Source organism: Brienomyrus brachyistius, chromosome 15 (genome assembly GCF_023856365.1).
Source record: "Brienomyrus brachyistius isolate T26 chromosome 15, BBRACH_0.4, whole genome shotgun sequence".
Lineage (NCBI taxonomy): Eukaryota > Metazoa > Chordata > Actinopteri > Osteoglossiformes > Mormyridae > Brienomyrus > Brienomyrus brachyistius.
Genome location: NC_064547.1, coordinates 13,508,242 through 13,535,772, shown reverse-complemented (window position 1 = coordinate 13,535,772; position 27,531 = coordinate 13,508,242). Strand labels below are relative to the sequence as shown.

The following is a 27,531-nucleotide window of genomic DNA, read 5'->3' as shown; positions in this document are numbered from 1 at the left end:
TGTGGAATCCCCATGTTTACCAGCTGTTTCCTGTTGCTGTTGATTAGTCCTGTGTATTTAATACGCGTTGTTTCCGAGTATGTTTGCCTAGTCCTGTCATTAACTACACATACACAAACTATGGACAAGTCGAGAGTTGACCCAACTGCATCGTTTTGGTCTGTGTGAAGAAAACCATGCAAACACAGGAAGAACTTGCTGGAATCAGCTTGAATTGAACCCACAACACTGAAAGTGTGAGACTAACTACCGTGTCACCTTTGATACTAAATATTGAGTATCATAGAAGCAATAACTGACCCTATGACTGCATGCTTCATGGGCTGTTTATACACTGAGAATTTGGGAGTATGCTAGTGAGTGCAAGGTGAACGGGCCTGACAGAGAAATCCGGGTCAGCTGCCTTGTTTGTCTGACCCCTTCCTCACTCATAACTTTCTCATGGACTCCTCTTATGTTATTGACCTGCACATTCATCCAGGTTTTCTCTTGTTCAAATGCATCACAGTCATAGCCGACAAACTACTCTCTAGTTAACCTCTTCATTTGTATTCTGCATTTACCAGTGAATTCTTCTTCTTCTTCTTCTTCTTCTTCTTCTTCTTCTTCTTCTTCTTCTTCTTCTTCTTCTTCTTCTTCTTCTTCTTCTTCTTCTTATTATTATTATTATTATTATTATTATTATTATTATTATGTGTCCAAATTATGTTTGTCATTCATCAGAAACCATACTTGGCACTGGTCCAATCAGCATTTTGTCAGTCACTTTGTGTTTTGCAATATGGAAATTAGAAATTAGACTACAATGAGGTAATAACTTCCACTATTGTGTCGTATGAAGTGGAAATAAAACATTGTTTACTTAACCAAGCAATAGTTTAACTGCACAGATTATTGGCAGACGACTGTGATGCGCACCAAACAAAACTCAGATTTGACAGTCGAAACAAATTTAAATTAGACTTGGATGGATGGGTGAATGCATAGATGGAGGGACGGATGCTTAGATGGATGGGTGGATGCATAGATGGAGGGATGGATACATAGATGGAGCGATGGATGCATAGATGGATGGATGGGTGGATGCATAGATTGATGGATCAAATAAATAAATAAACAGCAACGAAATAACAGCAAAACAGAACTTCAGACTAGAAGTGACATGCCGGAAGCTCTCAACACATTTGTGGATCGGAAAGACATAAATCATGTTCTGAAAAACTATGACACCCTGCTGAGTAACATATCCAGCACAATACCTCATGGATGACTTTTGTAAACCAGTAGTACATGACAAATGGTATGTGTGTGTATGTACAGTATATATGACAGTTTGCGTTCCTGTTATTTAATTTTGTACTGAAGGTTATGGATGAGAGGACAGAATCAGAAGGTACAACTGTCGTTCCTATAGGTGAACTTGGGGCGGTTCAGAAACACTATCATAATAACAGCCAGTGCTGCTTCTTTTACAGAGAGTGAAAGTGAGCATTGCAACAACTGACACTCCCCTTTGTGCAGAACCAGCAGACGACCTTGCGAAGCTGAGCATGTGTCTAGGCCAGGAGTTTTCAATCTCTCTTAAACCTTGAAAGTACACTAAAGGTACCCCCCCCCCCCCAGCACTAATGTAGGGTCACATGAATAATAAAGAACTAAGGATTAGGTGGGGAGTCTTATCATTTCTTTTTTGGATATTTTTTCACAGTGAACTTCAATAATTTTCACATTGCATATGAGAAATACTAATATTGGCACTACACTACCTCTGATCTATTATATTACCCATGTGAGAAGTGTCATACTCTGCTCCTGGTGATTTGTGAAATCTGCACTGTCATCTTGTAACATCCTGCCTTTTCAACTTAAGTGCTAATCAGCAAAAAACTGCAAAAAATAAATAATAAAGTTATAGCCAGGAGCTTTTGATGGTTTCTGCTGTACAACATATTCATGAAATAACTACTTGAGTGCTGTGCTTTGGGAGAAATGGATTAATGTTGATTTTGCAGTAATGCGACCAATTAATCTGCATGAAAAGCTGCAGATAGGAGGCCTGCCGGAAAGAGCTTATGATCTAAACCTTGCGCCTTTTGCTTCTGAAAGCAGATAGCGCTAGACAAGGGGTTCATGTGTAATAATGCCCAGAGAGGAAATTCATTTCATGTTTAAGGAAAGGACTAAAGGTTAACTGCTGCAGGACAACATGCACATGATGCAACTCCTGCAGCATCGGGAACATCTGCTTTCAGAAATTACTTTATTTCTCCCGATTTAAAAATGAAACAGTTCTGCTTTCATTCTGTACTACACTGGTCAGTATGTCCAATTCTTTCTTTTTCCATTTCCTGTAAAAAATCTGAATCCTGCCTGAGGTTTCCTTTGCTACTCCCCGGCAGGATCAGGACTGCATGATGGACAATGGCATGATGTTAGCTTCCTGGCCAAGGAGAACTTTGCCATGTTGACAATTGACGGTGACGAGGCTTCAGCGGTGAGGACCAACACCCCCATTCAAATCAAGACGGGAGGCTCCTACTACTTTGGAGGTACCTAAGTAATGTTTCTCTGTACTGCGCCTGATTCCTTCCAAATGTTCCCAATGAATAGACATGCGTTATTTCTTTTGGTAAACAGTATTTTCTTATTGGTCCAGAGATGTCACTTGGGTGTTAATTATTTTCATGTTACTGCACAGGTAGCTGTGACAGCCTACTAACAATTCTATATTAATGCATTTTAGTGTTTTATTAAACGTCAGTATAAAAAAGCCCGTGTGACATTTTACTCATAAGTAAGCAGTCTTTCTTATCAGCATAATTTTCCTTGGTGTTCAAAACATAAAGCCTGTTTGTTGATGGTTTCCATGGTAACTTATTGGACTTGTTGATTTCAGTGAGTATCCTGTCTAATCGTTCTATCCTTATAGGGACGAGATTTATAAGACCACATTGGAGTACTGGGTAGAGTGGTGGCACTGAGGCTAGGGGTCTGGAAGGTTGCTGGTTCAAATCCTGTGAATGCCCAGAGTGATTCTACTCCGTTAGGCCCTTGAGAAAGGCCCTTAACCTACAATTGCTTTGTCCTGGGTATGACGTTAATCTATATCCAGCCCTGTAAGGAGGCCCTCCAACTTACAGGGAATTACTTGGGGGTTGATGGCAGGATTGGCACTCCAGCCACTGGGAAAAACAAACATTGGTCCATTCGGATTAGTGAGGTGCTGAGGTATCAGCCACCACATGGCTGCACTCAGGTTCTCATCCCTGAGGTGGTTTGTTATGTTTGGCAACACACTGCAATCAGTTCACGCCCCTTACCCCCTCACATTGGAATATTATTGAACACTAACTCAAATAATTTTCTTCTGGAAAAAAATACTATTAGTGGGCAGGGCATTATTTTATTATAATTTTTTGTTCATTTGCTATGGTATAAGTGGGATAAACCACTTTAATGTGTGCAGGTAGTTTCATATTGCTGCACCTCTCATTGTTTTATCCCTTAATCTCTGCACATTTGCTTATATACAGGTGTATACAGGTATATACAATACCAGGCAAAAGTCTTAGGTAGTCAGAGAGAAATATATTTAAACAGTCTTCATGTAGATGTAAAATGATAATATGTTTGTCAAAGTGTGTGAGCTTGGCTATTTTCAACCGTCACCTAACATCACCCCGGTCTTTGCAGCAACCATCCAATACACCCCTATATTTTTTGATCCGACCACTACCACACCTCATATGGCTAATCAATACCTCATTAACTTACTTAATGAAGTTAATTAATTAATTGAGTTAGTGTGAAATTTAACAGATATATGAAATGGCTGAGGTGCCCCTGAGGAGAGGCTTGAAAACTGTAGTGATGTTCTAGTCATCCAACAAGATGTCAGTAACTTTTTGGTGAAAAGAAGAAATTCTTGTTATGCTTTAATGTGCTGCTGTTCATTTGCATATATTCTAGTGTTAAATTGTGGGGGTTTTTTTCTAAGCAGATACAAAATGGTGTTAAACTTTTTCTTTACCCAAGACTTCTGCACAGTACTGTGTGCTCATTTCCTTGCGATTTGAGAGAAATTCTAATTATGGGAGTATATTGTAAACTAGAATCTCTATAGGGATGCTGTGAGTTTTGTTTATATACTGCAGAGTGATGTGTGGGAGCATAAAAAAGCAGAGATGGTCTCAAACTGGTCAGAGGTTTTTTGCAGGGTTTCAACATCCGTCATCGATTTTCAGAAGTAAATATGGCCATGTTAATAAACAGAAACCCTTCTAGATGCTTCTTGAAAATCAGCTGCATTAGCAGTGCTGTTAAAAAAAAAGAAAAAAAAAGATTCTATTCGTAACGGAATGAAAGGCCAGCTTAAGAGGCATCCATAATACACTTCAAGCTGTCTTCTAATAGACCGCCGCAGCTCGGCACAATCGGCCTGCCTGCCTGCTAATTCTGAGGGATAGCGTGGCTGATAGCTTTATCAGACTCACTCATCTTGTAAAGAGCTAGACGGGAGGAGAGAGCAGCCGGGCCTGCAGCCCATCCACGGCCACGACAGCACGTTGGCAGCTGACACGCGGAAAATGAGATCAAAAAAAGGCTTCCTTGTCCGTGATGGATGGGCTGTACAGAAACATAATTATCAATCAGTGGATTTCCATCACTCTTATATCCAGGTACAGGGGTCCTTGAAGGGCCGTCTAATTTGTTTACCGCCGCTTTCCGCCCCCTTTCAAATGTACTTTTACGGGCAGCAGTGAGTCTCCGGTAAGGTGGCATTATTTGTCAGGATGATTCACCAGATTCAAAGCACATTAGTTATGACTCTCATGTTGAATTGCCCAGCGCTAACCTACATCTTACTCACAACGTTAATTTGATAAAATGTTACATGCACCTTTGGAGAAAGATCAGGCTATGAACAGCATTCAGGTTCCAAATTTGATTTATTACGAATGTTAGAAAAAAAATAGGTAGCCTTGCTGTCCCTGCCAGGTGGAACCTGCATGATTAGCTTGGCATGATGAGAAGTTTGATCGGAGGCATGGGTGACTGCACATCTGATGTAATGATGTGGACCAGTAATGATGTGGACCAGTAATGATGTGGACCCCTGCCAGGCAAGTGCCAGATATGGTCACAGAGACAAGTGACAAATCACCTTTAAGGCCAAAGTATGTTGCTCTAGCGGCTAAAGAAACGGGGCTCGTTACAACCTTGACTGGTCTCAGTGATCATCTGAGCTGCTGATCATCTTGATCTCACGTCGCATTGGTTCAGCTTAGGTCTAACTTTTGATCACACATTTACAGCATAAAACCACACATGCTCGTAAAGAATGCTTTGACTACAAACTTAAACTTCTTTTTATTTCATTTTTTTCAATATGGGTGCAAAATCTTTATACAGCTTGATATTTCCTGATTAATATCTCCTGTTACTGCTACTATATATATATATATATATATATTTATATATATATATATATATATATATATATATATATATATACACATTAATCTATATGATGAAAATAATGTAAGACAGAGTACTTGTGTCTGGCGTAGTGTAAGCCTTTGAAGATTAATGACTCCCTCTGTGTTTTTTCCGGCTCCTTTTCCAGAGAATCTGTGATGCTTGAGTAAACAGATCCTACCTCCGTGTAACAGTCATTATTTTAATAATGTCACTCTGCCACCCTCCATATGTTTATGAGATCTTGTGCAGGTGAACAACTGCAATAAGAAGCACCGTGAAATAAGAATTTATTGAATGAATGTGTGCTGATGAAACTGCACTTTGTTAGCTGGTAATAAATTCTCATTGTTCATTGGATTCAGCAACTGAATGTCTCTCATACAACAGAACATTCTTACTATTATTATCATTATTATTAATTTGGTTAATCTATGGGACGTTTGCCTCAGTGTGGCTTAGTCAATAGCAATAGCATGAGGTTAATAAGAGTGAACTGCCGTTGATGTTCAATGGAGTTTTACTTATACAAAAAATGTTCTGAGGGCAGAAGGAAGAATGGTTGATTCTGAGTAATAACCAATGAGATTGTAGAGGAAGTGGGTCAAAGAAACTAGAGGAGGTGGGACCAAGACATCTGATTGGTTGGTCCCACCTGCTGTAGTTCATTGGACCTACTTCCTCTACAGTTTGGTTTGTTATCGCTCTGAATCAATCACTCTTACTTCTGCCCTCAGAACATTTTTTGTGTAAGTAAAACTCACACAAGCGCCTTTGATTCAAAATATGTAACAGATACGCAGGAGTTAAATATACTAGTTAAAAATATAAGAAAGAATATTTGTATTATTCTCAAGGCCCTGGACCAAATATCTATATGCAGGTGTCCATCGTCTTGGAAATGAGGATGACATTCACTCTAGATGTATCTCGATAATTATTGGCAAGAGCTCAAATATTCTGTATAACATAAGATACAATATCACGCACATTTAACTAAACCTCTATAGTGACAACCCAATTGGTTTGTTTTGATTCTTGTTGCATACCACACATGTGGCAAAATATGTCCACTAAAGTCCATTACGTCTGCTTTGGAGGTCTCTCTGTAAATTTAATTAAGGCTCTTATGGATTTTAAATACAATCGGATGTTATTCGATAGGACGTAAGTCAACGGATGACTGTAATTAGTATTGCTCTTCCTAGTCACTGATATAGACATGAGTCCTTGGAAAGAAAACACAGAGGTGGGGGGATCACTGGAATGTAAATAAAAGGAACATCATCAGAGAAAATGATGCTTAAAAAAAGCCTAGAAAGTCTTTATGTGAGAAGGAAAAAAGCTCACATGTGCAAGTGGGGATATCTTTGTCATGTAATACTGCAGTTTCTCCAGTACACTGCAAAAAAGGAAAAGTATCAAAGGAGAAAAAAGGACAGCTGAATGAAAGAGCCCTTGCCTGCACTTTTTTTGCAAGACTACTCCCATGACACGCTGCTGAAATGCTGAAAAAACGATACAAGCTGAAGCTAGTTTTACGAGCTGGGCATAAAATGGTGTTCCTCCATACCCTGCTGTCATGATGTGCCACTGTTTCTTTTTTTTCCTTTTTTCTATTGACTCTCAGCTCTGACAGAGGTGAGAGCATTTCCTACTGAGCAAACCAGAGAGCTGAGTTTCTGGGTCAGGTACTGTCTAGGGTCTGGTTGGCTGTCGCTGGTCGACACTTCTGCCGCATGAGTGCACGGAGACAGAGAGCAGTGGGTTCGTGACACTGATTTACAAGCCATGCTGCTAATATGATAGCAACTGCATGGCAGTTTATCTCCACCCACTTCTTTGTCTTCAAATTGTATGCTAATTGCTATTGGGGTTGGAGGCCCAAAGATACTCCACCAGTCCATGTTTCAATGGAAATCAATTGAAATTAAATCAAAGCGTGAAATTACCTAAAAATAAAAGAGGGAACGGCATAAACAGTGTCATTATACAATGTAACCCTTAGTGGGCAGGGAATTTGATTATTTTTTTTTTTTGCTGCCATTCAATTAAAGCAGTTGCATAGCAACAAAATTGGAAGTAGCAACGAATTGGGGGGGGGGGGGTGGGTGTAATGGAGAAAAAAAGCATTTTCTTAGGGGGAAGATTGATGAAAACAGACTTAACAGGTTATCCATTTCAGATTATTTTATTTCCATTTATGTCATTTTATTATTATTATTATTATTATTATTATTATTATTATTGTTATTATTGTTATTATTGTAATAATAACCCGACCCCGGATTAAGCGGAAGATGATGGATGGATGGATGGATGGATGGATGGATGGATGGATTATTATTGTTGTTGTTGTTGTTGCAGTATCTTGAATAATTGCAGCAGAGTATTATTTTGGTTACATTTAGCTATTTCTGATATTTCTGTTTGGAGTTAAATTATGCACAGGATTTTACAGAAAATGTATAAATGTGACCCTTTGTTACAATAGTCAATGGATGTCAAGTGGATATCAAGCTGTTTTTGGCCCAGACAATATGCAGTCATCCATAGTAATAGAGCTACATCAGAAGATCGAGGATTCTCACTGCTAAGGTCAATTTTCCCCTCTATCATCAATCCATTATAAAATGCCAACGAGGTATCTACTACTGTTATTCTTAATAAGTGTCTACTTTGATCATGTGTGAGTTAATAATGCCATATCCCCACTGATAAGTCTCTGCAGGTTATGTGGTAAGCCAAGAATAGTAATTTTGTGAAGGAGAAGCTCCTTGATATGGTGTGGAGGGAGGAGTTCCATTTCTGTACTAAGATTCGCGCTATAGGTTCATATCACCCTCTGTTATCTGGATGCTAATTTATAATAATATAAGGCTCAGTTGTCATAAGTATTGTCACCTGCATTTAATCTTAGGAGAGGCATTATGGTGACCTGCTGAAGCATGAACTTGGTTTGGTTGTGAATCTCACCTTGAATTTGTGACACATCTCTAAGCGTCCTTCTACCCGGAAAGTCAATAACGTAACAGCAACACATGTGTGAAATGTGAGACGGCTGGGGACTCGGTAGTAATGCGTTTCGTTGACATTTCCATTAGCTTTTCAGTCGCTTGGCGTGTCATTCCATTCTAATACATGCTGCTGATGTCGTGAAAACATAGCAACAATTACGGCCTGAAATAGCAAGAGAAATTAATTGTCCTTTTTGGTCCCATATGGCACTTAAACCAATGGGACATGTCAGAAGCAAAAATGTCATTGTATCTGCCCACTGTCATTTATGGTGTTCTACATGAATTGCGTGCTTTTATCAGACACGACCCACCACACTGTAGTCTGTAAATGTTGTGTTTATATGTTGCCTGTTTTTAGAATAAACAGTATTACATCCCACCAAAAACTGGGTCAGAAATGCAATTAAGGATTATATCTTTATTGGTTTGCCCAGATATTTAAAATCAATAATTACATATCAGACTGTGTTTTTTTTTTCATGCTAAGGCACCATGATTTTATTTTTGCCTTGAAGCAAGAGGTATACAGCAAGAAATATTTGATATTTTAGGCTAGCTAAATAATAATAATAATAAAAACATTTCTTAGCCTGTATCGTGTGTACCAGTAGGTCATGAATCTTCCAACTTTTCCATTACCTTTTGAAAAGCGTAAATTTTGGGTGGAGTGAAGTAGCCTGCAGATGAAATCACAAGTACAGAAAACTCTCTGGAATCGTTACACTCGTTTACACATACAGGGTAGCAAATTGGGTCCCCGTGTTCAAAACCAGCATCTTATTAACTTTGGCGCTATACTTTTTTTTGACCCACCCCTTGGTGCCACACATTCCCCTTCTACATTAATCTTGATGTTCATTACATCCTCCCTGCCACACACTTGCTAGGCTTAGCACTGCCTTTTTAGCTCCGAGAGTGGTGCTCAGACGACTGGGCCTTTTGCCTTCTAGTCAGGTTTCCCCCACATTCATTGTTAGAGAGCAGGCCTTTAGCTAATAGCGGGGACAGTGATTCCTCATCGGTTTAATTCCTTGATTTTTTATTTTTTTTTGCCTCCCTGACCCAGAGCACATTCCTCTTAGAATAGTGAATGAGCTGAATGGTAAATGTCATCGGCTGGCCTGATCCTCCAAAGGGACAGGTATGCAGTATCCGTAGAAGTATTTCGTGTTTAAACTCACCTGTAAAAACACTACAAAGAAGACGTTCAACGTTAAACCCACCAAACCCGTAATACAAAATAAACAGGATACAAAAATATTTAGCCAACTGTGCTTTTGCAATTGATGTAGATAAACGTTTTACCAGATGAAGAATATTCCCATGAGAATTGCTTGAAATGAGCTTTTTATTAATTATTCATTAAGAGCAAGTAGTCATTAATCTGGCAGCCCGTTCTCTCTGCGCGTGTGAGCGTCCGTACGGCCAGGGAGGAGAATCCTGTCAGAAAGGGGATGACAGATAAAAAGAGAGGGGAAGAGTTTTCTCAGGGACTGCGTGGTCTGGAGCCATAAATCTCAGTGCTCCTCGTTCCCACTTTATCGGTCACTCACACCTCAGGTAGCTCCCAGCACTGGCCTTGCTCTACACATGTACTTGGCCGCTCCTCGCGCAGATGCACTCGTCACCAGACGGGCTCCCCTCGGACTACACGATGGGACACCGGCTTCTGCCGGGACCATGTCTCCTTCTGGCCCCAGTGAGCTCATGGAGACAGACGTGTGGCCAGGTACAGCGAGGCCGACCACACAGATGGTGCGACTTAAGGAACTTTTCCGCACTTCGGTAACGCCGAGCTTGTTGCATATGCGATGCAGATGGTGCTCAGACTTCGGAATTGTGAGAGATACCATATTAAAGGCTTCGTAATCTGAGGTTACATCTAAAGACTTGAAATAAAACTAGATAATATCTGTTTTGAAGGAACCTCATGATTTTGAATATTGTAATATTAGTTAATATGTTTGGTTTCAGGGGCGGCATGGTGGTGCAGTGGTTAGCACTGTTGCCTCACACCTCTGGGACCCGGGTTTGAGTCTCCGCCTGGGTCACATGTGTGCGGAGTTTGCATGTTCTCCCCATGTCGTCGTGGGGTTTCCTCCGGGTACTCCGGTTTCCCCCCACGGTCCAAAAACATGCTGAGGCTAATTGGAGTTGCTAAATTGCCCGTAGGTGTGCATGTGTGAGTGAATGGTGTGTGAGTGTGCCCTGCGATGGGCTGGCCCCCCCTCCTGGGTTGTTCCCTGCCTCGTGCCCATTGCTTCCGGGATAGGCTCCGGACCCCCCACGACCCAATAGGATAAGCGGTTTGGGAAATGGATGGATGGATGGATTCAGAATGAGGCTTTTAGATGAACATTTTGGTCTCAAATTGAAAATTCACCACTACCAGTATTAATGCTATATTTATATTGACAAAATAATTTAGGACTAAGGCAAACGAGCCATGGTGTTTGGGTGGCATTCTATCCTGTGTTATTCCCTGCCTTGTGCCCATAGCTTCTAGTATCGGCTTTGGACCAAACCAACGCGACTCTGCATATGATAAGAGGGTATAGAAAATGGATGGATGGATGGATGTATAGATGGATGGATGGTTGGTTGGTTGGGTGGATGGACAACAAAAGAGATAAGGAATGACAACCCTAATATATGTAGACCTGAATATTTAGTGACAGTAACAGTGTAGCTCCCTACATTTCATATATATTGTTTTTAAGTAATCACCCTTGCGCAATCACTTACCTGCTGTAATGTTCTAGTGATTACCTGGGCAAACATGGTACTTTTATCTTTGATCCAGCTGTGTAACTATATGTGTGAACTCAGGGTGACTCTTTAAGTGTCGCTGAAGTGTGTCATCCAACCAGAGATTTCTTGGCAGACTGTGTGAGGTGCATGATCTGAGATGTCTTCATTGAGGCCCCCATGCTAAATAAATAAATACACAAAATGCACTGACACATTGCAGTTGGCTGGGGAAACGCTGGCAGGTGACATAGGTAAGCTGATACGATAACTTACTGTCTGCCCCATCTCTAGCCTGCGCTTATTCCCTACCAGAAGATCTACCTTTAAAATAGACCAGACCAGTATCCTAGGCTCTGTTTCTTACAGCGATGCAAACTGAATGATGCTTTTTTTGCCATTTACACAGGTACATTGGAATGCTTCCTTTTGCATATTGTTTTCCTTTGGGATATATACAGGTGAGAGCAAAGCTTTGTGGTCTGAGTACAACCCTGAGTACAGGGCTTTTCTGACGCAGCTGGGGCATTAAGTATTTTGCTCCAGGGTCCGACAGCAATGTGAGTATTCCGCCAAGCACGTAATTTGAACCAGCGACCTTCCGATCGCAGAAAAAGAGCCCGAGCTCGCTGACCTGCAGACCACCCCACAAGCACAGCATCATTCTGTTAAGAGAATCTTAAATTGCTTTTTAGCACAAACAGCCATACACGCAGAATCATTCTGTGTGAATACGGCAGGGTAGATGGGAACAGACAGTCGTTTTAAAGTGAAACATTTTATTCTGCTCTCTGTGACTTTGATCACAAAATTTTGATCTGTGATCAAACTACAGGCATTTGGTCCTCTCCTAGCTATTGTCTATGGTAACTACAAATTTCCTTTTCCCTGACATCCCATCAGAATTATGTTAGACAGAATTACAGTTGCATCACTGCTGAAAATGCTGTTTCAACAGGCAGTGTTTTGAGAATAACATAGTAACAGCTTTGAGCTGTGTGTTTGTCCAAATAAACTTATTTACTGTATAAAGGTAGTGACTCAAATATGGAGAAAAATATAAAATACATAAAGAGTATTTCACTACAAAACAGTACATAAACCATCCTGTTACAATGTACATTCACTGATATTGATGTAGGATTTACATGCAGCGAAGAATGAATTGTGTGAATTTAATAGATATTTAACTGGTTAACACTTGTTGGCACAGTATATTGATTAACCAGTAGTCTTCTGGATTAGCAGTTAAATCTCCTCAAGTTAATTTGGTTATCTGAACGATTAAAGTCTACCATTTACCAACAGCCCACACAGATTTTCTGTTTCCTCTCTGTAATTGCTGGATTAACTCATTATTATGTCTGCCATTTAAAAATTATTATCATAATCCTAAATGGCCTGCTTAGTGCCATTAAAAGGATCTTGTAGCTTATGGGGTCAAAAGGCGCTCTGGCAGCTTCAGGAGAACAGCTGAAGAAGGCGAGAGCTTGAGGAAGATGGAAAGCCTCAAGGTGGAGAGGTCAGCGGTGGTGGGACCTGTGAGCGATCCGCAGCTGGAGATGGGGGAGGTGTTGGGAAATGGTTAGCCGCCGACACTTTTTATCGACTTGCGAGACAAAATCACCCGCAGTGTGAGATGAGGTGGGTGGGGATGATGAAGAAGTTAGGGAGGAGAAAGTACAGAACAATTTGCATGGGTTATTAGCAATGGACTGCTCTGGAAGAACTGTAAGAGGGTAATGAATGAAGTGTGTCAAGGAGGCTTTTTGGTAGGCTACCAAGTGGCTTTGCCATTTGGATTTTTGCCATTTCTGCTTACTTCTGCCGGCATGAATTTTGCTGAGAAGCCAAAGTGTGGGAAGGTTGCTCTAATCTCAGAGTCAGAGCCCAGAGTTAGCCGAGGGAGGTTGATAGTGAGGACAGGGGGGCATTGGAGCTGATTCAGCACATTAGTTAGAACAGTGGTCAGCAGGTGAACGGGAAGGCAGCACAGGACCAGGAAAGAAGTGGACAGGAGTTTCAGTGAAAAAGAGACCAAGGTGGGAGAGATGGGGAGGTGGGATGCAATGTGGCACCGGTCAAAGTTGCAGGAGGATTACGTTTGCATCTGCAGATTTGCCAGAGTTTTATATTGGAGGATGATATGGGGAAGGGGGGGGGCAATGTCAAATGTCTGCAAGGGCAGGAGGCTGGCAGGAGTGAGAATTAGAAAGGATGGTTAAGTCATCCAGCAGAACTAATGGGTATGGAGATGGAATTGGGTGGATGGTCACCCAGGAAGCAGCAAGGAGGAGCTGGGGGGCAGCAGACAAAGGGAATAGACAGGTCCCTCGATATGGTGATTCACAATGCAGATACTCAAAAGAGAAAGTTTACAAATAAAAAGGCAAAGGAAATGCTGGAGAAACAACTAAGGCTGGACCTCAGGCGGCCTCACCCTAAGGGCCCAGTGATGTGAAAGTATGAGGAACTTCATGTGAGGGTCACTGGAGCAGCCGTCCTGAAGGAAGTGAAAGAAAAGCGAGAGAGAGGTCACTTCACCACAAACTCAGGCTCGTTCGGAAAGTGAGCCTCTTTTGGGCCAAGAAACGGATTTGCTCGGCATGCTTGTCTGTGCCGGTAAAAGCAAGTCAAGCAAAATGCAGCACATCAACAGGAATAAATAAGCAGTTTGTACTGTAGAGGTGTATGGATTTCCGGCTTTTCTTCCTCAGTCGACTCCCTTAGCTTTGCACTGTCAGTATGCAGATTTAATGACCTGATTCTCATATTCCTTTTAGAATGTTTTCCTTCAAATATCTCTGTCCAATGTCCTCACCAGTAAATGGTTACTCAAAGTATCTTTTATTGTCAGCTTCAGATATTTCACCTGTTGTTCTTCTCGGTCATAGTGCAAATGAAAAACTGTAATAAATACTATATAAATATTGCGGTGTATAAATATAGACATGACATTTTAAGACAGGACATTAAGACAGGCATGAAGATACAGTTTACCCCCTGATTGGTGGGGAAGTGTGTGCAAATTTGTACAGAAGTTTGCCATTGAAACAGAATGTACAAATAACTGATTTATAGATGAACGGATAGCTAGTCCAATTAGTTCAACGGTATTTGACACATGGTAAAAAAAAAAAACTACTAATGCCACCAGGGGGTGGTGAGTGGCAAAACAGGCTAAGCCTCTGTGCCTGTGATCAGAAGACTGTTGGTTTAAGCCCCACTTTTGGCTGAACAGGCACATGTCCGTGGACCTTTGAGCGAGGCCCTTATCCCCCAGCGGCAATGCGCGTTAGCTAACCCTGTGCTAGGGAGAGAAAGATGGGGTCATCAAAGAGAAGCATTCCAATGTATTTGTGTCAATGATCAGTAAAGTGTGCTTTGTTTGGTTTCAAACATCCCAGAACCAGAACCATCTCATACAAACAGGCTAGAAGGTGTAAGGAATGTGAATAACTAAGCCGTACGAGAACGACAAGAGCAACGAAGTAATATGACAGAAAGACATCAATAAACAGATAAAGGCACATTCACCCTCATTGTACTGCTTGTAATTTGATTTATGTCGGCTTGGTGGTGTTTTTGGCCCTAGTTCTCTGGCTTCAGGGTCACCCTATTTAATTCTGCTAGAGCAACAGTGTAATTTGTGCTGTTAAGGAGCTTTGTAATTTAGAGAGCTGCTGGTCAGTTAATTCATGGCTTGCCGTGTATGGGTGACATTTATGAAATACACGGTATGTTATTTTAAAAATTACATGGAAAACCAACCATTCAGAATGAAATTTCAAGCACTTGTCTTTTTATGACAAATAGCTACTGAAAGTTGACATCATAATGTAATCTGCAAAATATCTATCTATCTATCTATCTATCTATCTATCTATCTATCTATCTATCTATCTATCTATCTATCTATCTATCTGTCTGTCTGTCTGTCTGTCTGTGTCTGTCTGTCTGTCTGTCTACCTGTCTGTCTGTCTGTGTTTGTCTGCCTATCTGTGTCTCTGTCTGTCTCTGTTGTTCTATCTATCTACATGTCTGTCTGTGCCTGTCTGTCTGTGTTTGTCTGCTTATCTGTGTCTCTGTCTGTCTCTGTCGTTCTGTCTATCTACATGTCTGTCTGTGCCTGTCTATATGTCTATCTATTTATCTGTCTGTCTGTGTTTGTCTGCCTGCCTACCTGTCTGTCTGTCTGTCTGTCTGTCTGTCTGTATTTGTCTGCCTATCTGTGTGTCTATCTGTGTGTCTCTGTCTATCGATCTGTCTATCTATGCCTGTCTGTATGTCTATCTATCTATCTGTCTGTGTTTGCCTGCCTGCCTACCTGTCTGTCTGTCTGTCTGTCTGCCAGTCTATTACCTTTTCTCTTTACCTTCCCTGTGCAGGTTACTTTCAGCGGACCAGCTCGCCTCCAGCTCAGCGCTCCTTCCAGGGCTGCATGCAGCTGATTCACGTGGATGACCAGCTGGCCGACCTGCATGCGGTCGAACAAGGCATGCTGGGAGCATTCGAGAATGTCAGCCTGGACATGTGCGCCATCATCGACAGGTAGAACGACGGAGCTCCTCCACAGAAAACCCGACATCCGGTTAAATGAGTAACTTGGCCGACAGAGCTAGTTCACATAACAGGTATGGGGCATCCGGCTAGAGCAGCGACCACCAGCTGGCAGACTCCAGTCTGCATCTGGACCAAAATACAAATGAATCCGGACCTTGGTTTTGTGTTTCTGATGGAATTTGGCCCTCGGGAACCCCTGAGCTAGAGCAAAGTAGGCTTAGCATGGGCACACAGCCGGGGGGAAGGAATCAGAGGAGTTACGGCTGAATCTCCCCTGGAACTTGTGTCACTTTTCATTCAGTGATTCTCCTCGGTGTCAGCACACAAAATGCCACAACCCTGAGGGACATAATCACGCCACAGAAGATAATTTGGGACGTGAAAAAAACGAACGGCAGGTTAATTGTCATGCCTCAGGTACACAAACGTGCCCGCTTGGTGTTGTCCGTCACTGACCCCGTGCTTTGATGGACAACGCACAAAGGGTAAAACAAATAAAAGGTTTCTTGGTGTGCTGGGGCTTTTGGTTCAACAAAATCTTTGGGATTAATTGCTGCTCTAAACAACTGCACTATTTAGAAGAAATCCAAAAACAAGCACCTTCTGCTCTGAATTGAGTGGGAAACAGCAAATAATGAATGCAGGCACAGTTCGCAAATATTGCCGGGTCTCCATTGTCTCATAAATAATTCAAAAGGGGTTCGTTTCCCTGTTTTCTTTGAATTGCTTGAATGGAGACCTTATTCTGTCAGTTTTTTTTCTTTTCTTTTCTTTTTTAAAATGAAGCTATTATTAAATCCTAGGTCAAGAAACAGACTAATTTCTCTGCTTTGTTATCTTTTAAGACAGCGGCTCTTAGAATCATGTTTGAACAAAACAAATTCGTTCACCCGTGATTATACCATCAGAAGTATTACATCCTCGACAAAAACCAAGAAAGGGGGCATGTAACAGCTTGTATTTAATTAAACCTAATTGGATGCTTTAAGTAATTAAATAACTGGTTAATTTGTCCTGTTGCGTTCAATTACATTTTACAATATTTTAATGTCTACTGAAGTTTTGCTTGAATGGTAATAAGCACACTTCACGTCTGGGACATGGCTCACTGGTGTCGCTAATTTGCTACGTGCTCTTTTGTACATAATTCCCAATAAGGTAAGAGAAACGTGCGAAAAGGACTTCCTCGTGTCAGCAATCGGATAACAACCTACTTTTATTCAGCTGGATAATCACGTGTCTTTCAGCTCAATTATTTTGCGTCAGAGATTTCGACCGCACCATAATTACTTTCATTTGTAGTAGGGTACTATATGTATACTGGGTAAAATGACCCCGGAAGAAGGGGAATTTCATTAAACTGACTGGTGATTTAGGATAAGCTTCATGCATAATGTGGAAAAGAAAGTAGCTCCGTGTGAATCAGGTACTTCGTCCTGAAAGGCTTCATTCCTGCTGCCATTCAAATTACTGTGTCGTGTCACATAGTACAATGTGGGAGCCACAAAAGGATGCAGTTCTTAAAATTCATGACTGGCAGTTATATTCTTTCTGGCTTCTCAATCTGGAAGAAAATGCCCAGGTGTCAGGAGAGATTTCACTGGCGTCCCTTGTGACCCACTGACGTCCTCATCCTAAACGCCGACCGTTCTGAGATATGTCATGCCCAAGTGCTGACCAGGAGATCTTTGCTGGAGGAAACATTATAGGCGTCATTCTTCTGCAGAAAGGAGGGCTGCAGAGAGAATCGCGCCAGAACGTTATTAAGATGCCCGTAGGGGTGTATCTAGGTCTTGTAGGTCACTCGGAAACAGGCTGCGCCTTCATTTCTCAGCATAGTGTAGTCTTGTTTGCGGCGTGGTGCACGCCATTAACCATTAGTTTAAAAAAAATTTTGTTTGCCCTGTGATTTTCCGGTGATCTAAACTCAGCCGTGGAATTTATAGAGCAAAAGTTGGGGTAGAGTCAGGACAGGGTGCAAGTCCAATAGCAGTAACATGTCATAGGCACAAGTACAGTATCTTCAACTGCTCAGTATAACTTGTGGATCACAGTGTGGCTCTACTTTGAGGATACCGTTTCTAAACATCTATGAACTGTATAAAAGCTGCTACAGTTACACTTGAGGAACAGTTGCAGGGTTTGGATCACATTAAAACCAAGGTCATAGATTTGGGTGTGAATTGTAGATACATGTCCCAGCCTATTTTGTGGGAGTACCGTGTGCTTCAGGGTCCGGGGTTTATTTTGTCTTTACTAATGTTGAAACTGAACCTACACTGAAAGTATAATTGAAGCTAGTCATTCTGTGATCCAGGATGCAGATTTGTATGACACTGCAACCTTTGCAGATTTCCAGCTTCAGCCAACACTTCAAGTCAGACGGAGGTAATTTTAGATTTCAGTTTTGCACAGAGAACCCTGCACTATAGCTACATTAATTGAGGCATCTTTAATCCTGATCCTGGAGGGACAGAATTTCATTCTACCTGACCACTTAAGTACTTGATTAAACTAATTATTCTGCTTATTTATATAATTGAACTACTTAGCTGCTCGCTAGCTCCAGATACTGTGGCTAAAGCACTCATCTGTTAAAAGGTTTGCACACTTCATATGTTGCGCAATCTGTAGCCCTACAGGGCCAGGAATAAAGGAGGTCTATTTCTGTTGGAGTGGGCATACTGCATGCAGTAAATGCAGATGAAATACTGTAGTTGTGCACTCACTTACTTCTGCCATTTTATCAATGGTGATCACATGATTCTGATCTGGCAATTACAAATCGGTTGTCTCTTTCTGTCAGTCACACTGTGCAGTCAGTGCAACTGGATTCATCCTTAGATATTTTATTCAATGCATATTTTCCAATGCAAGTGGTTGATTCGTAGAGGTGGACAGGTCAGGTCCAGACAGTAAAAATCCAAACTAAGATTTTTTTATCATCCAACCAGTTTAATACTCTGTCACTGTGACTCTTTATACTCAACTGGTTGGTTGAAACTAAATCTTGGTCTGAGTGTTTACTTTCTGGACCTGAACTATCCGCCTCTGTTGATTCGGAATGCAATCCCTGATTTTACAAATGCCATGAGAATTATGTCAAGCCCTTCTGGTCGGAGGTCACTCGTCCAATTTACTCAAAAAGTCATACTGTGGTAAGAAAGGCCATTACAGTGTAACTAGGCATGCATGCTCAGGCAGTAAAGTAACAGTAAAGCATTAAAGATACAATGAATTTGCATAAAAATGCCACTGCTTAAACCGCTGATTGCTGCCCTTCTAAATATAGGATCTACATTCAGCACCATTCACAGTAACTTAAATGAGAGCAGATGTAATGAAAACATGATCACTAAATGTCCTTTGGAATCAATAAAGTATTTATATATATATATATATATATATATATATATATATATATATCTGTGTATCTATGTATCTATCTATCTATCTATGTGATCATGTGATTTTTTTAAACAACCTACTCCTTTGTATGTTATGCACAGAGAATGCATATTAAAAACAATATCTACCATGAGGTCTTCAACAGGTTATTTATGGGTAGATCATTTTTTTAACCTTCAGTGGTTAAGTAGGAAAACATAGTGTCTCTCACTGTATTTCACTCCAGCCACTATAAATCTATTTTTCAACTTTTCTATTTTTATATTTTATCCTTCCTTTCTACACATGATTGCATTATTAGCAGGCTGGTGTCATTTTTTTATTCCTGGCATCAGCTAAAATTGTGGTCATAAATGCGACCTGAGCTCCGTCTCTTATTCAAAAGAGCTCTTGTGGCTCAACAAGCAGATTGTTGTGCTAATAATGCAAAGGTCCCTTCTCTCTACAGTAAGTCACTTTCAATAAAAGTATCAAGTGTATGAGTTTAATATAAAAAACGTGACTTGGACCATAACAGTTAGGTGTTGTATTAGAACATTAACATTTGGGTTTTTTTTTTTATAAACGAAAAAAAAAACAGTTTTTTAGAGGTGTGGATTTATTTTGATAATTATGCTTCTAATTTGTTTCCCCCCTGATATATACAATTCTCACCTACACTTATTTTATTTCACTTCTCACTTGGCTATGATAAATAAATATGACGGCTCGCGTAATCGAAAACTAGCCTTGCCATCTGCTGCAATATGTAAACAAATGTTTTTGTTTAACCCCTGTAAATGATTAAATCCCACCCCCCCCCCCACACACACACACACACACAGTGGGGGACCCGCAGTGCGGAAGCACCTGAGTGGAATCACAAGGAACCTCAGCTTAGCGTTTGCCTTAAATGGCTTTGGAGGGGCTCTGTCAGGTGGGGGGGCTCTGTCAGGTGGGGGGGCTCTGTCAGGTGGGGGGGCTCTGTCGGCTGGGCTCTGCTGTCCGTCTGTGTTCCCTGCATGTTCTCGGTGTTGTGCTTGTGTAATACATGCTGAAATGCTGCTTAAACGTACACCTGGGCATTCATTGGAAGCTCCGCCCAGCTGCGCTTAGGCCTAGTCGACTCCTCGACGGCATGCATGTTTGTGATGTGCTATTTGCCTCACTTGTATGCTGTTTTGGACGAAAGCAGTTCGCCAAATGAAAGTAAATGTGTGTAAATGTAAATGGTCACCTCCCCAGAGATGTGGGTCGTCATTGCCGTCACCCCTGCAAGTCTAATCCTTTTAAGCTAACGTCAACGCGTTTTTATTTTTTCCTAATAGTTGCATTATATGCGTGTCGCTTTCGATTATCCGGATTATCCATGCGACGGGAGTATGAAGAGACAGAACGGGCCGGGGTTCCCTGTCGGCTCCCCCCCATTTCCGTCGGAGGTGTCCTCCTTCTCCGTGGTGCCCGATTCACTGGGGATGCAGACACGTTCTCTGGTTGTGTGGAGGGGTGACGAGCACCTCCGTGTCTCGGTAGGGCACCGGTACTGCAGTGCCCCACTGTCTGACAGCCGAATAGAGGCTTCTCTGGGTGTGTGGATCTGTTGCAGCTGCCTTTCCTGCATATAGAGCTCATAACAGAATATTACTCTTTATACTGGTAATACACCAACATATGCAATATTAACACATGACCAAGTTATATGTTAAGATTAAGTTATATGTTAAGCTGTATGTTAAGGTTCTTTATGGATATAATGGAAATATTGTGGTATATCTTAATCATGACCACTTCTCCAGTGTGCCTCAGTAGGTTTGTCCTTTGTACCTGTGATCAGAAGGTTGCTGGTTCAGATTATATAGTCTTATGGGCCTTTGATCAAGGGTCTTAGCCTCCTAAAAGAATTAGGGGTGCCGGATAAGTGAGCCTGTGCTCAGATGCCAAGCTTTACTGTCACATACTGTACAGTATATAACACACAGAATTCTGTGTATGATTTCATATACAATTCCAGTCAAAAGTTTGGACACACCAAGCTGCCTACATAGGAGAGTGATAGTATAGTGGTTTTGGAAGAGTTTGACCAAATATAGTATTGTGCAGATGTCTTGCACGGCAGACAAAGAAAATGATGTTTAGATTATCCTCCTGTTGGTGTAAAACTATGATATTATGCCTGTCAAAGTGTGTCAGCGTAGCCATTTCAGAACCTCCGCTAAAATCATCCTAGTATTTGCAGCGACCGTCCAGTGCAGCCATGTATTTTTTGACTTGGCCACTAGCACACCTCATACAGCTAGTCAATCTGTCACTGACTTTTTAAACTAATATATTTAACTATTTAATTGAGCCGTTGGTGAAATTTAACAAAATCACGGAACGGCTGAGGTGCCCCTGAGGAGAAGTTTGGGAACTGAAGCGGTGTTCATCTAGCCATCCAAATAGATATCAGTAACTTTTTAGAAAACGGAAGAAATTATTACTAGTTTTTATTGTGTTACTCTTAATTTGCACATGTTCTAATGTTAAATTGTGTTCTTTGTTCTAAGCCAAAGTACACTTGCTACCCAGATAAACAGCTTAAACATTTCTTTGGACTGCCTAAGACTTTTACACAGTACTGTAGTTAAGGGAAAGCAGCCAGTGATGGAACCAGCAACGTCCTGACATCCCCACTGAGCTGCCCCTCCCTCCCCCAACAAATAATAAAAATTATTATTATTATTATTTATGTTTAATAATGTTTTATAGTGTATATATGTTTATTATTAGAGAATAAGACAAATAAAGTTTGTTTCCAAACTTTTGACTGGCACTGTGTATAATTAACTTCGTAAGCATGTCATCAATTTAAGCCAGAATGTGACTACTCCAGATGAAGTTGTTAATATTTGACAAATGTTTTTCTCAAAATCTGGCCCTACCAACATGTTCTTTGCACCTAAAGACACGACGGATGGGGAATTTTCCGGATAAACATTTGTACAGTAACTCTGCCAGTCAGGCACAGATGGCCAGTGAAGTAACCCTGGCCAGCTGGGGAAGTCACAAAAAGTGAAGGCTGTCTTTGACATCCACTGGTAAATTGTGGAAACGTGAACTCATAGAGATGACGTACTGGCTCAGTGGGTTGCACTGCTGCCTCCTGCTTCCAGTGCTACCTGTGTTCTCTGTGGCTAGAGTTTCTGTGCTTCCTGTGTCGTGCTCCTGTGGTCCAAAGACATGCCTTTAGACCAGTGTTTCCCGATCCGGTTCTCGGGGATCTGCAGGTGGTTCTGGTTTTTTCTCCCTCCCAGTTCCCTGCCAGACTGTCCACATTTTTGCTGGGAAAGATAGAGAAAGCATGGACTGGCTGCGGGTCCATGAGGACCTGATTGGGAAACACTGCTTTAGGCTCACTGGTGTCTTTAAATTGTGTGTAAATCTATAGAATATGTTTGTTCGTGTCCTGTGATAGTGGTGTCCCATACAGGGTGTCCCCGGCCCTGTGCTCTATCCTGCCTGGGATGAGCTCCTGGCTCCCGAAACCTTACACTGGATAAGTGGCTGGAAGATGGATGGATAGAACTGAGGTGGTTTTTATTAAAGGAAACAAAAACAATATTGAATCTGGATGTATCGCTTTGTATCACTAGCCTTCTGTTACTCAGCTCTGACCAGCACACCAATGAAATATTGTGCGTTTCCTGCACATAAGCGTTCATAACAAAAGCAAACTGAAGGAGAATGAATCGGAGGCCAATAGGGGTCTCCAGTGCAATCGGGGTCTTTGTTTATAAATATTTGCGCATATTCATTTAAACAGCATTGCTCCTAATTTGCTGAAATTCCCATTCTTGTCAGGTATCTTATTTAATTTTGTCTTTTTCCCTAATATACCAGCAGCATTTGAATACTGGAAACTATTTTGTCCCATTTTCTGTTTCCATCCAATATTTTATAAGAAAAGAAAAAAACAAATTGTTTTCCTTCACTGTAATACATTGTGACATGCTGGAAGAAATGCGAGTCAAAGAAATTATCTTTGTGGGTGCCAATAATGTTGGCAGAGAGAGAGACAGCAAAATACTCTAATAGTGTAACAGTATCATTCAGTGCAGTTGTTAGATTTGTCTCAACAAAACAATATGCATTTGGCATTAGCCAAAATAGGTTGTCTATGTGTACTGCTTGCAGAATATAATCAATAGTCTGTTTTTGAACAAAGAAATAAAAAACCTTATTAAAAACCATTAATATGACCAACCCCACAGGGACGCAATTCAGCTCATAATTTTCAACTTAGACTTTTTTTATGCAGAACAAGTAACAAGTAATGAATTCCATCATCCAGACATATTGAACAGTATGCCAGATACCTTCAGGCAAACAGGGAGCCTAACTAACTATATAAATGGACATTTCAATGAATATATACTATATGTAAAATGTTTCGATAAAATTAACATAATTATTTTACGATACATCATCTTAAAATCTGACTATAATGTATTGTTTGTAGTGTATCGTGTTACTACACAACATTTGTCATGATCTGCAATCTACAACTGAATCGTCTTATTGCATAGCTAACCACGCAGGTTTTGTTGTTCATTAATGAAAAAATTGTGGAGACAGCAGACAGATGCAAGCCAATAATAGACTTAAAACTGAAACACGAGCTCCACCGCATGAAATCATTGCTTTCCCCAGTGTATTAAATAGTTGAACTTTAATAGATATGTGCCATAAAGGGAAATTCTAAGGATGGGTAGTTTAGAGGATAAGAAACAGACAAGATCATTAGCATTTCTTTGGTGTAGTACAAGGCGTGATCAAACAGAGAATTGAGTTCAGAGTCAAATGATCTGCAAATGAGCTGTGATTGCCTTCCCTGACTTATCTGCTTATTGTATATGAAGTACGAAGTACCTCTATTGGCCATCTTCAAGAAGCTCCTTTGCAAGGTCCCACACGTCTCTTCAGAGCCTTCTTTCCCTTTGCTGCCGGTCTATGTGACAATTTAGGTGACAGTGACACAGTCAGTAGAACAGAGGGAGCAGAGACAGACTGATATTTTTGGCGCGTTGCTTCCGAGCAACTGGGAACGTGTGAATTGATAATTCATAAGCATCTGTTACCCATGGAAGGAATTTTAATGTGTTCACTGTACTTAAATATTTCTTTAGAACAATCTGAATAACAAATCTTATCACATCAAATTCCAAGGTTGAGCCAAAGAACAGTAGAAAAATTCTGTAGAAAAAAGCGTGTTGAATATGACTACATTATTATTGTTTTGAGTGTTGATCATTAACTTGGCTGGACTCAAGCAGTAAAGTGTGTTGCATATACCAATATGTGTAAGTTCCCTTTATCTAAATAACAACTCTTATCACATCAAATCCCAAAGGTTGCTCTGAAGAATTGGAGAAAGAATCTGTATAAAAAGCACATTCAATATAAATGCATTATTATTTCTTTGAGTGTTGGTCATCAACATGTTTGGAATCACGCAGTTGAACTTGCCTGAATTCTCTGTTGTGTTGCTTTTCTCCACACTGCCCCCTTTCTTCCAGGTGCATGCCAAACCACTGTGAGCATGGGGGCAGGTGTACGCAGACCTGGGACAGTTTCAGCTGTAGCTGTGATGGAACGGGGTACTTTGGAGCCACCTGCCATACCTGTAAGGGCACTGCTTTAACATGTACACAGAGGTGGAAAGTTCGGATCCAGAAAGTACAAATCCAGACCAAGGTTTTGTTTCAACCAAGCAGTTGAGCACAGTCACAGTTGAGTCACAGTCACAGACTTCTCAGCTGGTTGGTTGCAACAAAGCAAGGTCTGGATTTGGCCTGTATTTTTAGGGAACTCAATTAAAAAAAAAATCTAATTAGAAGCTTTGTAATTAATCGAAATTAATCACATTTTCATCATATTTCGATATTTGACATGAGGAATAAGAAATTTAAGTTTGGTTGATGAATGAATCAATATACATAAGCTTAAACTTCAAAATCTTGTTTATTTTTCCATCAGTCTACTACACTGACCAATAGATGAGTGCAGAAAACACAGAGCAAACTCTTTTCAGATCACTGGAAATTTTGACCAAAAATGCCAAAGTACTGACTGACAACGGCTCCCATTTTTCATACATCGTACATGAAAACCCAGAAAAACCAAACAATCCCATTTCAGTCAAAAACTCCCTCAAGTATCACTGGCCAAAAATAAACAGACCAACAGTTCAAGCTAAAGTGCTATGTCTACCATCTAAAATGGTATAATTACTTACCTTAAATACTTACCTGATAAGCTGTTAAGTGGTTCGCGATCTGTGAAAAAGGTAATATAAACACGGAAGTGCTAATCGCGCTAGTGCACCAATGGGATTTACAATGTTATATTAGCATCCCGCTAGACGCTAGTCAATTTAACCACTTGTAAGTGCAAATTATTTGTTGTGTATTGTTTGAGTTGTAATATATGTATTATGTGTTCAGTTTCAAAGTGCCTCTTTTAGTTTTACATTGAAATATACATGTATATTAAGCACAGACAAGTGATGCTGCCTAGCATTTGATGTTTTGTTCTTATTTGTTTAGTTTCAAAAAGGAATCATGTCTTACTGCTGTGTGTTTGAAAGAAGACAGTGAAATTCTTATGCCACATTTTTAGGGTATGGGGGGGGGTGGAGGACAGGACAACAGCAGTGCAATAAAAGGCAAGACAGTGGTGCACACAGTCCTACATCTGTAATGATGGTATAATTGAATGTCAAGGAAATTGTTCCCTCTGTTCACGAATGAATGCTTTCTAACAAACGTGCTATACCCCATAGCTATACTCAAACCCCAGCCTCTCGGACGGAAGACGTTGACTGTACTGTAGCTGCTCTACCATTAGGGTAAAGCCGTTTAGCAAGGGTCTTAAGATTGCTATATTGTATTTTTATGCAAATTGCGCACACACACACACACACACACACACACACACACACAGGCAGTCCTCCCCACAATGGAACAACAGTTTGCATACTTGTTTGAACTCTGAACTAGTGGAGCTGTTTTGGGCTAATGCAATTCATAAACTTTTATAAGTTTTAAACAGTTAAACTCTCATTTTTGAAGCTATTTCAGCAGCAGCCTGAAATAAATATCTGGCGCAATAAATATTCTAAGCGTGATGTTATTTTCTCATTTATCGCAGCTTGTCAGAGTAAATCAGCCTTTTGACGTGAACATCAGACCCGGTTAGCTTGTAGCTGTTAGCTTTTTGCCCTGCTTCTGTGGCAGTGAGAGTCAGAACAGGAGTTGCTTTTTTTTCTCATTAATTGACAATGTGACATGCGATATCGGATTCTTATGATGAAATGAACATCCCAGTCCGCTCCTCAGTCAGGTGCTGGAGAGGTCGCCCGTGTCTGCACTCATCTCTGGAACATTTATTGAGCTATATAGAAATAACGTTTTGCCTTTCCACGCAGCAACCACAAATTCAAAATGGAAATCTGAAAGCTGATTTTATAATAATGAGATTGTTAGTGTCCATCATGGATAATTGGGGCTTTCTCGTTTACATTTTCCATTTTACATATTTACCAGACTCATTTAGAGCAACATTCACGGCTATTGTGAGAAAAATGTTAAACACTTATTGAAACAATGGTGTAAATCAGCCAGGCAGCACAGGGAGCATTAACATTAGTCTGACACTGTTGCAATTAGTGACACCATTGTGTTATACAGTTACGTGGTACACGATTAATTTAACTTTTTGGGTTCAGCCCTGAGAGGTGAACGTCTAGTTTAAGATGCAATAGTGTATGCAATTCAGAATTGCTAAGCCCTGGCGTGTGTTAGCAGTTAGTCACCGCTGAGCAGTCTAGCTTGTGAGGTGGGTGTGGAGCTGTTCTCAAGATGCGTAGCTCCAAAGCCTTCTCTTGTTTGGAGTGACAGAATCAAAGTAAGGTGTTGGACAATCCTGCTGTGACTGACAGCAAAAGGTACAGTCACGAGGGAAATAGTGACATGCGACTTCAGTGTTCGAGGAAGGGAAAACACCTCAATTGTCCAGTTGAAAAGATAGCAAACAAGAATGGTCCAGTATATGGGATGTGAGGTCATCCAGGACGGAATGGGAGGGGCCAAGATGAAGAGCATCACTGGGAGGAAAGTGATGAATTGATTCATTGTAGAGAAGACTGTTGCCGTAGCATAGCAGCTAAATGCTTATGAGGGTATGATGAATAAGGGCGTTTGGATATTTAGGAGTTAATGAAAAGCTGTATCTTTGTGAAACACATTTTATAAGCAAGGCCTTATAAAATGCACAATTAACTTCTTAAAAAATCCTT

The 27,531-nt window shown here is 40.8% G+C and overlaps 1 protein-coding gene across 1 annotated transcript in view; it reads left to right on the top strand.

Annotated features, from left to right (window-relative positions):
• Nucleotides 1-27,531, top strand: part of cntnap2a (contactin associated protein 2a) — a 322,047-nt gene that overhangs the window by 178,736 nt on the left and 115,780 nt on the right. The window contains exons 9-11 of the mRNA XM_048977149.1: nt 2,400-2,549; nt 15,635-15,797; nt 24,752-24,858. Of these exons, the coding sequence (XP_048833106.1) occupies nt 2,400-2,549; nt 15,635-15,797; nt 24,752-24,858 (420 nt within the window). The remainder of the gene's footprint in view (nt 1-2,399; nt 2,550-15,634; nt 15,798-24,751; nt 24,859-27,531) is intronic.